The 17,174-nt window shown below is 35.9% G+C and overlaps 1 protein-coding gene across 1 annotated transcript in view; it reads left to right on the top strand.

Annotated features, from left to right (window-relative positions):
- The window catches only part of RAD23B (RAD23 nucleotide excision repair protein B), a 30,087-nt gene that overhangs the window by 3,227 nt on the left and 9,686 nt on the right, over positions 1–17,174 (top strand). Inside the window, exons 2-5 of the mRNA XM_034410634.3 lie at positions 9,223–9,304; positions 10,705–10,784; positions 15,140–15,423; positions 16,787–16,842. Of these exons, the coding sequence (XP_034266525.2) occupies positions 9,223–9,304; positions 10,705–10,784; positions 15,140–15,423; positions 16,787–16,842 (502 nt within the window). The remainder of the gene's footprint in view (positions 1–9,222; positions 9,305–10,704; positions 10,785–15,139; positions 15,424–16,786; positions 16,843–17,174) is intronic.

Here is a 17,174-nt window from a genome sequence, read left to right as displayed (position 1 = left end):
AAACTGGCCATCTTCGAAGTCCATTCCTCGATAGTAGGCAAAGCTTCATTCTTCCAATATTTACCTATCAACAATCTTGCTGCTGTTATCATATACAATATTAATTTTGTTTCATCCCGTGTAAAACCCTTAACTATGCCCAATAAAAACAATTGTGGAGAAAATTGAATTTTTTTCTTCAAAACATTCTGCATGACCCACCATATTTTTATCCAAAAAGCCTTAACTTTCCTACAGGTCCACCAAACATGATAATACGTAGCATCCAAACATTCACATCTCCAACATTTTGGCTGAACATTAGGGTACATACATGACAACTTTTTAGGATCTAGATGCCATCTATAAAACATTTTATAGAAGTTTTCCCTCAAATTCTGCGACTGTGTAAATTTAACATTCTGAACCCAAATTTTTTCCCATGTTTCCAACATCACTGGTTCTTCAAAATTTTGTGCCCACTTAATCATACAATCTTTAACTAATTCCGTTTCTGAATCCCTTTCTAGCAAAACATTATAAAGCCTTTTAATATGCATTGGACCTTTCTCTCTTATATGTCTAACCAATTCTTCCTCATGCAACATAATACCAGTTTTTTGGTCCTCTTTCCATCTCAGTTGTAATTGATTATATTGTAACCAGGTTAAATTAATCCCTTCGTCCAACAGTGTCTGCAATGTCTTCAACTGCCATCTGCCCGCATCTGTAAAAAGAACCTCTTTATATAAAAACCCCCCGAGTGACATTATATTTGTATTCCACAAGGTATGACCAAGATCCAGCCATAGCGGTATTTTATAATCCCATTTGAGTCGGTGCTTCTTCCAAACTCTCATCAAAGAGTCTCTAAGTATATGACTTTTAAATACTTTATCAACTTTGTCGTCATAAAATAGGTAAGCATGCCATCCAAATTCAAGATCAAAACTTTCTGCATTCAATATTCCAGCCTTTTTACTTCCAAACCAATCACTTGTTAAAGTTAAAGCTGCTGCATCATAATATAACTGTAGGTTTGGAAGTTTAAGGCCTCCTCTTTCTGGAACATCTTGCATAATTTTCAATTTCACTCTCGGCTTTTTCTCGTTCCAAACAAACTTATTAAGTCCAGTTTGCCAAACTTTCAGTTGTTTGTCACTTTTAAGCACCGGAATCATTTGAAACAAAAACAGAAATCTTGGCAAAATGTTCATCTTAACTGCTGCTATTCTTCCAAGTAAAGACAGTTGCAGCTTTTTCCAAGTCTCCATGTCTTTCTGAGCCTCTCGCCACAACACCTCATAATTATTTTGAAACAATTTCATGTTTGATTCTGCAACCTGAACTCCAAGATATTTTACCTTAGGTACAATTTCAAAACCTGCCCTCCTTTCGAACTCATATTTACGATCTTGTGTCATATTTTTGACTATCATTTTAGTCTTTTTTGAGTTCACTCTGAAACCTGAAACTCTACCATAGTCTTGTATAATGTCGTTCATCAAGATTATTGATTCCATTGGTTGTGATAGGGTAACCACCAGATCATCTGCAAATGCCTTTATTCTATAATCCTCTTGCCTTATCATTATGCCTTTCAAAATTTTTGAGTCCCGTATTGTATTTAGCAAGACTTCCAATGTTAAAATAAATAAAAGTGGGGACAACGGACATCCCTGTCTTGTTCCTTTTTCAATTTTAAACTCTGTCGTCAAACTTCCATTAATAATAATCTGTGCTTTTTGCTCTTGATAAATTGCTGAGATTGCCTGTGTAAACTGGTCCCCAAAGCCCATCTTTTTTAAAGTCTTTAGTAGAAAATTCCAATCCACTCTATCAAAGGCCTTCTCCGCATCCAAAAAAACCAGCACTGCAGAAATCTGTTTATTCTTATCAAGATATTCCAATAAGTCTATTACTTGCCTTACATTGTCCTTCATGTATCTACCCTCAATAAATCCCGCTTGGTCCTCATGAATCACCTTTTGGATTACTGGCATCAACCTGTTGGCTAATACCTTCGCGTAAATTTTATAGTCTGTATTCAAAAGAGATATTGGTCTGTAGTTCTCTGGTTTTTTAGGACCAACTTGTTCTTTTGGTATCAAAGATATATAAGCAGTTGTCCAGGATGGGGGTATTTTACCCCCTTGTTGAATATTACAAAATAAATCTCTAAGTTGTCCCACCATTTCAGCTTGTAAAGTTTTATAGTACACTGCAGTCAAACCATCCGTGCCAGGAGCTTTGGCTGTTTTTAGCTGTTTAATTGCTGCTGTTATCTCCTCCTCTGTTATAGGATAATTCATTCTTTCCTTTTGTTGATCAGTAATTTTTGTAACTCTCTTATCCTTTAAATATTTTTCTATAAGTCCATTCTGCACCTCATCTTTGGCATATAGTTTAGTGTAATAATCCACAAAAGCTTCTTTAATTAGTTTTTGTTGAAAGATTTCTTTCCCTCCAATATCAATACTATCAATAGTCCGTATACTTTGTTTTTTCCTCAATGTGTAAGCCAACCATCTGCCCGGTTTATTAGCATTGCAGAATGTATTATGCTTCGCGTATTGTAAACTTGTTGCAACTTGTTCCGCCATAAGCATTTGGAATTGATCTTTCAAAAGTTTTATAGCACTTCGTATTCTTTCATCTGTTGGGTTTTTAATAAGTAACTGTTCTTTATTCTTTATTTCCATTTCCAACTCAGATCTTTTCTTTTGTCGGAACAGTCTATGTTTAGAATTCATGTAGATAAGTACCCCTCTCATATAAGCTTTACTTGCATCCCAAACAATTTCAACTGGGGTACCTTTATTCAAATTTATTTCAAAAAATTCTTTCAAATGCTTTTTAAGTTCTATTATATTTTTTTCATATCTAAACAAGTTCTCATTTAATCTCCAAGAACGTCTCTCAACCTTATCCATCTCGATTTCTATCCATACAGGACTATGATCAGTCAAAATTCTTGGAAAAATCTTTGTTCTTTTTGTCTTAACAAGTAGATCATTTGACAACAAGATAAAATCAATCCTAGAAAAAGATCTATGTCTATCAGAAAAAAAAGTGTAATCCAATTCATTTGGGTTATGTATTCTCCAAACATCTTTTAGTTCCATATCTTCTTTCATATCAAAAAAGGTCTGTGGTAATCTGATTCTAGACTTTGCCAAGCTCTTTTTATCTAATTTAGAATCAATTACTCCATTCCAATCTCCCATAATTAAAATAGATCTGTAGTCCCATTGCAATATTTTAGTATGTAACATCTTGTAGAAATAATCCTGTTGTTGGTTGGGAGCATAAATTCCAATCAAAAGAATTTGTCCATTTGCTGTAAACAATTCAATTGCTACAAATCTACCATCTTGATCTACTTCTATAACTTTTGCTGTTAATTTTTTATTTACATAAATAACCACACCATTCTTTTTCTGCGAAGTTGAAGATATATAATGTGCTCCTAGTTTTGAGTTTATCAAATATTTTTGATCTTGAGTTGTAATGTGCGTTTCTTGTAAACATATTATATCATTATTAAATTGTTTCAAATATGTAAATAATTTTTTCCTTTTCTGTGCTGAATTCAACCCATTGACATTCCAAGATAAACACTTAAAGGTCATTGACCTCTTCATGGAGCGCGGAGCAATATGCTTGAAGTTGATCCACAAGCTTCGATCTCGCTCCTCCCATAGCGCCAGTCTCTTGTGCAGTGCTCTTAACTGCCTTCTTGTCTTGTCTTTCCTGTTGTTGTTGTTGCTTCTGTTTAAGTAGCTTGGATTGAGCTCTAGTTATACGTTGATCTTTAACTTCAGTCAACTGAATCAAATCCAAAATTGGAGAAGAATCCAGCGATGGCTCACTCAGAATACCTCCTTCTGCACCTTGCACGTTTTCTAATTCCTGCTTAGACTGTTCTTTCAATTGCCTCTCTTCACTCTCCTTAATCTCCAGAACTGTAGATGTACGTGGAGATGGTGTTCTTTCCATAAGAATAGTACTGTAAAAGTGTTGCGCCTTCTCCACGGTATTCAACCGATATCCTTCTCCCTTATATCTGAAAATTACCCCAGCTGGTGCGTCCCACCGGAAGGGTATCTGTAAATTTTTCAATTCCTTAACAAGAAAACCAAATTCTTTTCTAGCTTTCAGCATTTTAGGAGGTAACTCTTTAAAAATTACAAGCCGTGAGCCCCCCACTTGTATAGAGGTGTGGAAAGATTTTTGCAGGATATCATTTCTAATTTCTCTCTCAGTAAAGTATATGACCACATCTCTGGGTAATTGTCTTTGCCTGGCCACCCAAGAGTTCACTCTGTAAATTTTATCTATTTTATGAAATACCAAATCAGGATTAACTTGTAGAATCTTAGCCAGGGCTTCAGAGCAAACTTGTCTCAAGTCCTGTCTTTCCTCCTCTCGAATTCCCCGAAGCCGTATGGCAAATTCCATCGCCCGGAATTGTATCATAACAATCTCATCTTCAATTCTCTGCATTTTATTGTCAACTTCATCAATTTTATAATCATTGTCTTTCATCTTAACATTAACTTCTGATTTAAATTCTTCAACTTTAAAATCAACTTTCCCAATAAAATCTGCCAGGCCAGACGCCACTTCTGATATTTTTTTGGTCACCATAATTTGGTTCTGTTTCACCATGTCTTTAATTTCATTAATTTCCTGCAAAAATTCCTGATGTGATTTTTGAAGTTCCTGTTGTGATTCTTGAAATTTATCATCCAAAGTTTTAGAAATAAATTCTTTTAAATCTGCCACATCAAATTCTTTTTTCTGAGTTTGTAACTGTTGAGCAGGGGGAAGTTGCGTTTGCTGTTTGTGTGTGGGGGATCCCCCCCCTAATGCCTTCCCTTCCTGCTTCTTTGAAGCCATCCTGGCTCGTGATCTAGTTTTTCTAAAGAGGGAGGTTCCTTTTCCTTTCCCTCCTGCACAAAGACTTCTAAAAAAGTCCCCCAGATTTGATCAAACAAGGGTTAAAATAAAGCAAAGTCCAATATTGAAAAGGGAAAAAATTTCCAAGTTATTTCTCTTGTAACAAGCAAGGCAGCTTAGTAGCAACTTGGAAACTTTGTAGCAAAACAAAGTAACTTCACCAATCCACACTCGCTGGCTCGTTAACTCTGAAGCTAGGCACCATGTTTTTTCAAAGCTCTTTCACTCACTCGCATTTTCTCAGATTGAAAAGTCAACAAAGTGCTAATACTTGCGCTTCCAAATTTCAGGATTCAGGTAATTTCGCTGTTTATTAAAGCTGGTGCTTTCGCTTTAAGTTTCCTGCAGCCGGCTTGTTCTGCAGAAGCAGAATCGTCCCTCGCCGCCCGGAGTCTCAGCAGGTTGGAAGGGAGCCGCGCCTGTTTCCTCCCCAGAAACAATTCCCTGGGGGGTTACAGGGGCTCGACCTGTGCCCTGCTATCTCTCCTCCAATAATCCTCAGGATTTTGAAGTTTTCGAGCCGCTTCTCGATCGCGAAGCGGCTCTACAGGCGGCGGGGCTGGCGGAGCTTCAAAGAGCGCCGCCGTCGCCGAAGACAAGGAAACCGGAAGTCAATAAATTATTATTCTTAATAGCTTTGGTGCATACTTTTTTTTTCCCAAAGTGAGTTCCTTCAGAAAGATGATTGAGAAGTGTTAATGTTTCCCAATTTTCACTAGTAGAGCTTTTCTGTTGTCTGGTGGGCAATTCTGTATTTGTGAAAAAATGAGAAAAGCAATGGTTGATGTTTAAGCTCTGCTGCACTTTGGGATTTCAACTACTAGTAAGTCTGACTTCTGGTGCTAACAAGTTATTCAAAGTTCTTTGTGTTTATTAAACACAAAAGCATATGGTTTAATATGTTCTTTATTTTACATTGCGTATTTATCATCAATAGCTGGAGTTTGGCAAATAAAGATTCTTTAATTTACTACTGCATTCAGTTTATCTATGTTTAACCATAGACTTGTTCACAGACTTGTATTGCGGTCTGGGCAAGGACAAGTTTGTTTAAAATTTTGGAGTTGTGTATAAACAGCTTCATTAAAAACTTCAGAAAAATGTTTATACACAAACACCCACACCCACAAACCTCCCCTTTCCGGGGTTCTCTTCCAAGATGATATTTGAAATTCTAGCAAATGCCAGCAAGAAAGTACATTTTTCAAAATGTTGCAAAAATTGCAAAATCACATTGCAGTTAGTGGGATTTCAATTAGATCCAGGAAATTTAATTTCAGCAAATTTGTTGAAATGTTGATGCATTTATTCATCTCATATCTATGCACAATATTCAGAGAGAATATCTGGAGTTTTGTTTGTTTAAAATGCTTTGGACTATAGACCATGTATGCAATTTTAGCTTTGGTAGCAAAACTTTTAAAAACCTTTCTGGTTTACCTCCATAATCAGAAATATAGATTAGTGGATCAATTTTCTTTAAAATTACATATATAATTTTTCTGCCACAATGAATGTATGAAATCTTAATCTGAGAATTAGTAATTTCCCAGAGCCACTCATTAAATCTCATGAAACTGAATCTCCTCAATCCTGATTTCGCATTCAATGTTAATGTTAGCATATATCCTAAATAGTGAGCCAAGTACTAAAGTTGTATTTTTAATGCTTCATGCCAGGTTTAATAGAGTATTGTGATCTATTAGTTAGAAGCTTCTGTTATGAAGCATGACCTTGTACAATTTTTTCCAGTATTGTTTAACAAATTTTCAATGAATGTATACTCACATATATTTTTTGTATATGTCAAACATTTTCTAGAGTTTAATAACTACATTTGTGACTTCATTATTTGGAAGGTGGTTTAAATTGTATTGGAACAAATATTGTAGTCCATGAAAGTTTTTCTTGTTGAGTGTCTTTTGTTTTCCTCATAAATTAAGATTTGGAACACATTTTTATCAATAGTTCATTCTGGAATTTGAGGCACAACTGTGTTTTTATTCTACAGAATTCATTGTGTGGTTCAAGGTAAATTACTGCCTTTAAAAAAAGGCAATAGTTCTATTGATCCATTTTCAAATATGCATAAAATGTAAAATAAACAATAAACAATTTACCAAGTTCCTGTCTTAATTTCAAGTACCTCATTTGTAATAAAAATGCTAATTAAAAAGAAAATGTTTCTTTTTAGTTAAATTGAATTCCTGTTGACTTCATGCCAATTTCTTTGTAAGGGTACATGAATGTTGATTTTGTATTATTTACTTTTTTTTAAAAAACTAACTTACTGTTCTGGTATTTCCAGGATGCTTTCAAGAAGTAGTACCAGTAGTAGTAGTAGTAGTAGTAGTAGTAGTAGTAGTAGTAGTAGTATGTCATCCACATTTGATATAATAGTCTAAGCTAAGAAGGAAGGAAATAAAAAACCTGATCCAGTTCTCTACTGGCAACATGGGAGCACTGTTAAAACTTGTTCTCTTTTGTTCTGATTTTGTGTGTCAGCCTGCTGCAGGCTGATTGCAAATTTTGAGGTCTGTAATACATAGATTGAAATATAATTATTAAAATTAATCAGAATACAGGTAGCCTTTTCTTATGACCAGTCACTTAGCAACTGTTCAAAGTTATAATGAACCTCTCCAAAGCTACTTAACAACCCAATTTTGAAGTTTCAATGGCAGCCCTCCTATGGTTTCATGATGCCAGCCTACATTTATGGCCATTTGCAACAGCCTGTAGTCATCTGACTACAATCTATGTGTGTTTGTCAGAAATTGGTGTTTGCTCCTAGGTTTGCAGCACAAAAATGGTGGTTGGGTACAGTTGGTTTGCTTAATTTAATTTTAAACTTAAGATCCTTATTTGTTTTAATGTTTTAGTGCATTTTAATTGAATGTAAGTGATCTAGAGGTACCTCCAGGTAGATAAGTGGCATACAAGTTTATTAAATAAAATAATGACTGCTGCATTCTGTAATGACGACCACTTTTGATTAATGACTGCTATATTCAGCTGCAAAAAAGGACATAAAATGGGATACAGTCACATTGTGACCTTAATGACCAGCATGATTTACAACCATAGTTCCAGGTTCAATTATGGTTGTGAGTCAAGGACTATTGCTTATTTCTTACCTTCCCTGTCTCCAATTAAATGATTTATTTATTCATGGAGATTCATACAGATTCATTTATTGTTTTAGATGGTCTTGATATCACAAAGTTTGAGAATTCCTGGGGTTCCATAGAATATTAGTAAAGAGTTAACTGATAAAGTTATTTATAAAATATTTCTATTTGGATTTTATTCCAGTAATACAAAATTCAACAGTTTGGTGTCCCAACAGAACAAAACTCAACTTTTTTTGTAGTACTGTCATTAAAAATAATGGCAAACTGAATCAGTACCTTTGTTTGGGTCTGGAAAAATGAAGGAATCATAACTGGAATATTTGGAGACAAACACATGCAGCTTTCTGAAAATTCCTTTACGTCAGGAATTATAAGGGTTTCCAGGTTGAAAGTATTACCTGATGATATCACTGTTGCCCAGGGAGACACCTATGGGGCTCCTTTCATGTCCTTGTCAAGGAGCTGGAGCGAATGACGGGAGCTCACCCCACCATGTAGCATCACTTGGGTCTTGAATGTAGGCTTGCTCACTTCCAATCCAGCATCCTAACCACGTAAGCCACCGCACTCCTCTTTCTGGGATCATATAATTCTTTTCTCAGTTGAGGTTATAAGATTCCTTGAGACATGACGTCACTAGGGTTCCCTAATATATCATTATTTATTTTAAAACAGCAGAGTTCATACAAAATTCATCCAACACTAGGATGGCCCACTGAAGAGTGTGAGGTGAGGAGCAAGGAGTAAGCCGAGGGAGGAGTGGCAGGTGCATGTGAAAGACACCCAGGGACCATGGGCTGGGGTCTCCTTGTCAGTGCACACTTGCCTTTCTGAGGTGCAGTAGTGTGGAGGGCTTCACCAAGATTACTAATCTTTAAGGATTAAGCGATGTGTGTATTACAGTATTCTCAAAGGCAACTTTTTTTTTGCTTACTGTATATGGATTTGAAGTTGGAAAACTTTGATTCTGATGCTTAATTTTATCTTGCATAGTATAATCTTTCCATAGGTTACAATTGGTTTATTGTTAACCTAACACAGAAAATATCTAGTGTTTGCTGGCATTTTGAACATATTTTATGTTTATTATCCTAATGATTTATGTGAAAGCTACCAAACATCTTTTAACTAAAAATATTTATTGTAGGTGAAAGCATTGAAAGAGAAGATTGAATTAGAAAAGGGAAAAGATGCTTTTCCAGTAGCTGGCCAAAAATTAATATATGCAGGTAATGTAATTATGATATTTTTATAGGGATGTGTGTGGATGGTTGGAGAAGCAATATGTACTGGTAATTAATGACATAAAATTTAATCCTAATTCTTTTTCTTTTGATTACATAGAATGGATCGATTAACATTAAATAATTTAGATTTTATTTTAGCCATAATAATTATCTCTCATTTTTTAATCTTTGTGAGCCAGGGTAGTGCAGTGGTTAGAGTGCAGTACTGCAGACTACTTCTGCTGACTGCCTGCAATTTGGCAGTTGAAATCTCACCAGGCTCAAGGATGACTCAGCCATCCATCCTTCTGAGGTCGGTAAAATGAGGACCCAGATTGTTGAGGGCAATATGCTGACACTGTAAACCGCTTAGAGAGGGCTGTAAAGCAGTATATAAGTCTAAGTGCTACTGCTATTTGTGGCAAAAATACTTTTTCCACACCCTTTTTTCACTGTACATAAGACAGAGCTGAGCAGCTGGCATGTATTCTCCCAAAGAGCTCAATGAAAATATACTTTTCAGAAATAATTACCAATCCTTAGTAAAACACATATCCTATATCAAGTCCTATAATTCCTGTAAATAAACCCCTGTATGTTTCTCCCCTCCCACCCAAAAAACTAATCCTGCTCTCATCCCTCCTGCATTGAGCCTGAAATGCCCCTTTGAGAATCAGAATCTGAATCAAGCACATGTATTTTGAATATTTCATTAGGAAAATAATCTGGGAATAAGATGTTTTAAATAGTATTGGATGGTAAGAGTTTTTTAAACCTATTCCAGCAGCCGCAGTTGGGATGTCCTTTGAATTTGGTTTGGACCAATTTGTTTATTTTTGATAAAACTTGTGGAAAAATGCATGTGTCTTGCTTAATGTGTGGCAAGATGAAATTAGATAAATTGCTGGTCACATTCAGGGAGATGCTCTGTGCCTATAATAGAGTAGGCAGGCTACATCTGTATGTTTGCCTTAAAGAACACTAAATTTGTATCCAAAATTATCCTAGCTGATAAGTCATGTGTACAAAGAGGCACAGCATGAAGTCGGAGTAATTGGCCAATAACAGTAATTTCTGTAGTACTGTACAAATAGTATCACCCTGGAAAGTCTTTCTAATTAATATGTGATAATAGCAATTGAAGCTTGAAGTTTCTTTGACTGCACTGTACAGGGGTTGGTTATGAGGAATATAGGAGGGACCATTAATGGATGCTGGCTTGAGTTGTGCAAAATAAAAAGGACATGAATCTAACAATAGTTAAATAGTTAATCAGATTTAAATAATTGGTGTTATTTGATTCCACCTGTAGATTTCTATATAGAATGAGTAAATCATTACATTTACATGAAGATATTAATGTTAAAGCTGACATTATATGAACTATCTTTTTAATTTTCCAGGTAAAATACTTAATGATGATACTGCTCTTAATGAATACAAAATTGATGAAAAGAATTTTGTGGTGGTTATGGTAACAAAAGTAAGTTATTGTTTATACTTTTATTTGTAGATACTGTTTTGTTGTTAACCTTATTGTTTTCTGGACATACACTTAATGTATGATTAATAAAGAATCTTGATACAGTCTGTTTTGTGGTCCTACTAAATTGTCTTGCAGTGGTGAAAGTTTGTGAACTTTGTGTACTTTTTATATATTAAAACCTACAATATAGGTAGTCCTCAATTTACAACAGTTCATTTAGTGACCGTTGAAAGTTACAACAGCACTGAAAAAGTGACTTATGACTGTTTTTCATAGTCATGACCTTTACAGCATCCCCATAATCATGTGATCAAAATTCATATGCTTGGCATTTGGTTCATATTTATGACCGTTGCTGTGCCCCAAGGTCATGTGATTAACTTTTGTGACCTTCTGATAAGCAAATTTACTAACTTACCAACTGCAGTGATTCACTTAACAACTGTGGCAAGAAAGGATGTAAAATGGGGCAAAATTCACTTAAATGTCTCACTTTAACAACAGAAATTTTGGGCTCAATTGTGATCATAAGTCAAGGACTACCTATATCCGTAATGGCGAACCTATGGCACACGTGCTACCTGTGGCACGCGGAGCCATATCAGTGGGCACGCGAGCATTGCCCTAGCTGAACTCCAGTGCACATGTGTGCGCTGGCCAGCTGGTTTTGGGGACTTCTGGGCCCACTGGAAGTCAGGAAACAGGCGATTTCCGGCCTCCAGGGGGTTGGGGAAGGCCATTTTTGTCCTCCCCAGGCTCCTAGAAAGCTCCTGGAGCTTGGGGAGGGAGAGAAACAGTCCCACTGTGCCATCACGTGCCAAAAGCAGGGGGAGCGCGGGGGGGTCGCATGTGCAGGGTGCATTGAATTATGGGTGTGGGCACGCAATCATGCCACCCCCCCGTGCGACCCCCGCTTTTGGCACGCGATGGCAAAAAGGTTAGCCATCACTGACCTATATCATCAGAGCTTCATAGAAATTTTAGTTAAACAACCAACACAAAAAGCTATTTTTGTCTCATGTCTTTATTGAATACATTGAGCTAACATCTACTCTTGATATGGACAGATCATGTCCTAATTGGGGTTCACTGATACTCCACAAAGTGGTTGGATCTATTTGAATAATCTACTCTGGACTTCTGATGGACCCAGTTGGCTTTCAAAACTTGTATTTGGATTTTCCCAGCAATCTGAAGGGTAGTGTTATTGGGAAACTGGTCACCTTCTGCAAGAATGCAGTGAGAGCTCTTGATAAGATTGCCCTCAGTGGCCTCTCCCTGTATGTCAGTTCTAGGGAGCTCCTTGGTTTACTGAGGAACTGCAGGAGCTGAAGCAACAGAAGAAGAGACAGCTGAAAATATGTGGGCTGAACGCACAAAGTAAATTTAATTGGACACAAATATGTACCTAAACTTGGGGTTATATTATGAAGGTAAGGATGTCAAAATGGAGAAATGTTTCAATTTTTATTGTGTGCCACCCAGCAGCATCTTTTAAATTGACCAAAGTGGGTTAAAAGATCCATTAGAGATCCACTGTGATGTGTTAGCAAACATTTAGTATGTAAAATTACTCAGAAGCCAAGAAGACTCTGGTGCATGTATCCCTTAAGTCAGTGTTTCTCAACCGTGGAAGCTTGAAGATGGGTGGACTTCAACTCCCAGAATCCCCCAGCCAGCGCTGCTGGCTGGGGGATTCTAGGAGTTGAAGTCCACCCATCTTCAAGCTACCAAGGTTGAGAAACACTGACTTAAGTTATCTTGAGTTATATGTATCAGACAACTATACCAAAAAACTATCTCTTGAGTTCAGGCCGTGGTGCGGCATGGAAACTGTTATAGACAATCTGTCTCAGAACATAAGTAGGGAAGGAATTTGTTTTATAGGATCTCTAAGCTTTTGTTACTTGGGTATTTTTCTGAATTGGATATTGAAGGCACTGTTCACAGTGGTTCTAAACCTTTCTGAAGAATTACATTCAGTATGCCATACATTTGAAAAGTTGAACCCTGGGGCACTCCATATAAGGTGCCCCAAGCCTAGATAGCAAAATTCTGTTTAACACTTGAGGTTGCTAGGACTGCTAGGAGATTATTCAACACTTTGGAGTACTGTACCCAAAGTCTTATGAATATACAGATAATATCCAGTTGTTTATCTGCACTCCAGATCTATGGATATAAATATTAGAAGTTGTGTAATGTTTGATTTGAAATTAGATATTTATTTTTTGTGATTATATTTGGTTTATTGCTTTTATAGTCACTGAGATTTGTTTGTGACACTTGTAACTAAACATTCACTGTCTTTGTTGGAAAAAATATATATGAAGCTTTAGGTTTGGTGACCAATGTTACCTCTTTAGCAGTAGTGATTCAACCGCATGTTTCTTGAATTTTTTCATCAATAGACAATACTGGTTTGGAGGGATTTGGGCCCATTTGCAGAACTCCCTGAACTTATTGATACTTTTGAGCTGTCTTACATGAACTGCTCACTTGAGGTCATCTGAGAACATTTCAGTTTGGTTAATGTCAGGGACTTGAATTGGTTATACCAAAACATGAAATTTCTTTGGCTTCAGCTGTGTTCTAAATTTACTGATGCATTTAAGATCATTGTGCTGTATGATCGATATTTATTTCCTGTTAGACTGAAGAACATACATATAACATTCTCCTGTAGAATATTCTGGTATAATTTAGAATTCATTATTGTTTGATTATTGAAAATAGTTCAAATTCTGAAGTTGCAGAGCAGTTCCAAACTCTGATATTTGTAAATGTGAATGTTCATGAGATGAAATTATTTTATTGCAGTGTTCTGCTTTTTAATATATAACCTTTCCCATTGGTGCCAGAAGCTCCACTTTCATTTAATCTGTTGACAGGCTATAGTTGGTTAATCGGGAGGGGGGGCGGGTTCCTGAAGAAAAGTGGTTTCTATTCTTACATCTTGTTCTGTGCTTTTCCAGGGTGGATTTGATTTAAATCGAGTTGATTTAAATCACAATTTAAATCATGATTTAAATCACTAGTAAAAAGGCTTGATTTAAATCATAATTTTTAAAGAGCAACTGTCATCTCTGCTACTCCTTTGACCCACTGCTGACTCACCGATAGTCCCAGTGTTGCAGAATATACAGCCTCATGCTACATAACTAAGCTCCATTTCATGCTGAATAAACTAAATTATTTATGTATCTTAAATAGAAAACTATCTTAAAATAGATTTTTACCCCAAAAGTTTTTTATTAAAATAAATTCGATAAAAATCAAAGAAATCCGATTTAAATAAAAAAAAATCTGATTTAAATCAAAACTGATTTTTTTGATTTTTTTAAAAAAATCATTGATTTTTATCCACCCTGGTGCTTTCCGTATCAGAAACTCATGAACGTTGATATTAGACAATGAGAAGTGTCCTGTCATTACCTTGGAGTTCTTTGTTCCATTCTGGAATACTGAACACTAATAACTACTTCTATGAGGAGTAAAAATTGGATAGGGTGGTATCTCCACTTGTACACACACTGCCTGATGATCATGGATTGACGAAGGCCATGTTTTTTAGTCCCTCCCAGCCTCCCAAATATCAACAAGCTTTTGTCCAAAATCTGCTGATAACTTGTTGTTGTTGGATTATGTTTCTGTTCCATAAATCTATGTTATTAAGTATAGATTTCAATGGTGGCAGCCAAAGTATGTGTTTTGTAATAGGTGAAAAAACCTTCAACTAACATCTAATGGTCTTCATCTGGTTCAATTTACCCCCATTAGAAAGATGATAATTACTGAGGATTTCAAACAGAACAAGTGTGTACCATGCTTTCATTAAAGACATTACACAATACATATGTATGTATGTGTGTGTGTGTATGTGTGGTTTGTTTACCATTAATCTGTTTAATGATAAATGAGGTTCAGATCACGCTGTAGGTTGTGATACTGCAATATTAGAAATATTTCTAAATGTTCTCTTCCCACGCTAAGTAATATCACTAGTATTTGTATTGTGACATGCGTTATTAATTACTTTGATGTGCTTGCTGAATTTTCTTATTGGGTTTATGGAAATCATAAGCTGAATATAGATTTATTTTTTCAAGTGGTAAAGCAACCGATTAAAAGCTTATTGTGGCTGCTTTGAGGCTTCAGGGCATTTTCAGAGGGATGGTTGACTCATTGAATTATGAGTACAGACCTATTTCTACTGGAGAAAACTATTGTAAATGCCTGTGAGAAGTTGTGCATCATTCACATGAAACAATTTAAACTCTAGTAAAGAGGGAACTTTTAGATGAACTTAGAGAAAGACATAATTTAGGAATTTGCCTTCTTTACCTTTGTAGCCCAAAGCAGCAGCCGCTCCATCTCCATCTCCATCTCCAACTACAACACAGCAGTCAAATGATACTACCACTACTGTTACTTCTACAACACCTGCTGCTGTGCCGAAACTAGTCCCTACTACTCCTGCTCCTCCTCCTGCACAAGTTTCAGTACCTGCACCCACTGCTTCAACACCAGCTGCAGCAGCGTGTGAGTCTGCACCTGAAAGTGCTACTGTAGAAGAAAAATCAGCAGATAAACCAGTAGAAACGCCAGCAGCCACCAGCCCAACATCTACAGAAAGGTATTGCAGAACATTGGAAATCAGAATTTTGCTTCTCATTCAATTCAGACTAAATGCAGTGGATATTAAAAACTGTCTGCAACCAAAAGCAAACTTTATTTTTAGGCTTTTTAACACAGTAAATATCTGAGTTCATATTGAAAGGCAATGTAGCATACAGATGTATTTTTACATTCTGTATCGTTTTAAAGCTTTTGTGGTGTAAAGTTTTAGCTGTTGTACATTGTACACTTGGTGGCTCTTGCTTGCCTTTTAACTTAGGTAGAGATTTATTAAGAAACTGCAACTTTGAACCTTGGCTCAGGTGGAAATAGCATTGTAATTGTTTATATATTAGACTTGTAAATGGTCATAATTGTACACTTCACAGTCATACAATTCTTAGTTTTCTAGGAAAAAAATCATTCAATAATATAGCATTAAATTATCTAAAAACAGAATATAATTGTGATGTCCTTTTTAATATTTTTGCTATCTGTTAAATAAATAAAAACTAAAAACTCTAGCACATAATTCTAGGCTGCTGTCTTAACTAAGAACAGTGAAATCCAGAGACGATTTCATAAGGAGAAAGCATGAAATGCCATTCAATATTGCAGTGTAAATTATCTCCTGGATCCAAGTGACTGCCCTTCTCCTGGCTTTGTGTATGCTGGTAAAGATGCTAAACCCATGTCACCTTGTGTTGACAGCTAGTCAGGCAATTGATGGAACTGTATTAATGTGAGGTCTCCTTTGGTGTCCCATATACTCTCCCCCCCCCCCCCAATAGCAAGGTGGTTGGTATTCTTTTTGTCTCAGCTATCCAATATAGCAAACGGAATCATATCTGATCACCTCAGGCACAGAAGTCCTGGTCCAGATGTCTAGCATTGGTGCATCTTTACCCACTAGTAAAACAAAGGAATAGTTTTGTTATCTGGTTCTGCAATATCTGTATTTCAGTGGTTTGCAAATTAATGTGCTATGAAACTTTTTTTTCTGAAATGGTAGCAGATGGATGCTTGTCGATATTAATTTGGAAAGTATTATTAGTTTCTGCTAAGTGCTTTTCAGTGACAACAATACAAGTGTGTTTATTTTAAATAAAGAACCATGCTCAAGTTCACACAATGTGACATGATTAAAACTCAGTAAAAATAACTCCTAAATGTCTGCCTTGTGCTGTTCTTTATTTTTCTTTTGTGTCACTTGTTGATTCTAAACTTAAGCTCTGATAAAAATCAAATGTATGCCAAGGAAACTTGGTTTTTATTATACAATTCTTAAGTTACTTTAGATTCTTTATTAGCAAAATTTTAATAGGAATAATACATTAACTCATGGGATAGGTATTAAATATGTTTGTTTTGTTCCACCACAGTACAATAGGAGACACTTCTCGATCAAATCTTTTTGAGGATGCTACAAGTGCACTTGGTAAATATTTCTTGATGATTGAGTGGCTCATTTATTTAAGAAAATTAACCACCATCATTTTCCTCTCCCTTCTCTCGATTACTATAATTTTAAGATGCCAGTTGCTTCTTAATAATATTTCTGTTTTCCATACCACAAATTGTCTATACGTCTTGGATTTCTGTGTGAAATATGGCTGGGGAATAATGTAGAAGGGAATTGGATTGAATACTTCTGGTGGCCATCTGAGACAAAAAAGCCACATAGATTTTCAACCTATGTGCTAAACTTTCTGAATTTCTAAATTATTTGCAAATTTTTCTAACTTGAATAATTTCTCTGAGCCTGTGATG

The sequence above is a fragment of the Pantherophis guttatus genome, chromosome 2 (genome assembly GCF_059756535.1).
Source record: "Pantherophis guttatus breed Tessera chromosome 2, ASM5975653v1, whole genome shotgun sequence".
NCBI classification, from domain to species: domain Eukaryota; kingdom Metazoa; phylum Chordata; class Lepidosauria; order Squamata; family Colubridae; genus Pantherophis; species Pantherophis guttatus.
The sequence above is the reverse complement of the archived record's forward strand: the minus strand, read 5'-3'. Positions and strand labels throughout refer to the sequence as shown.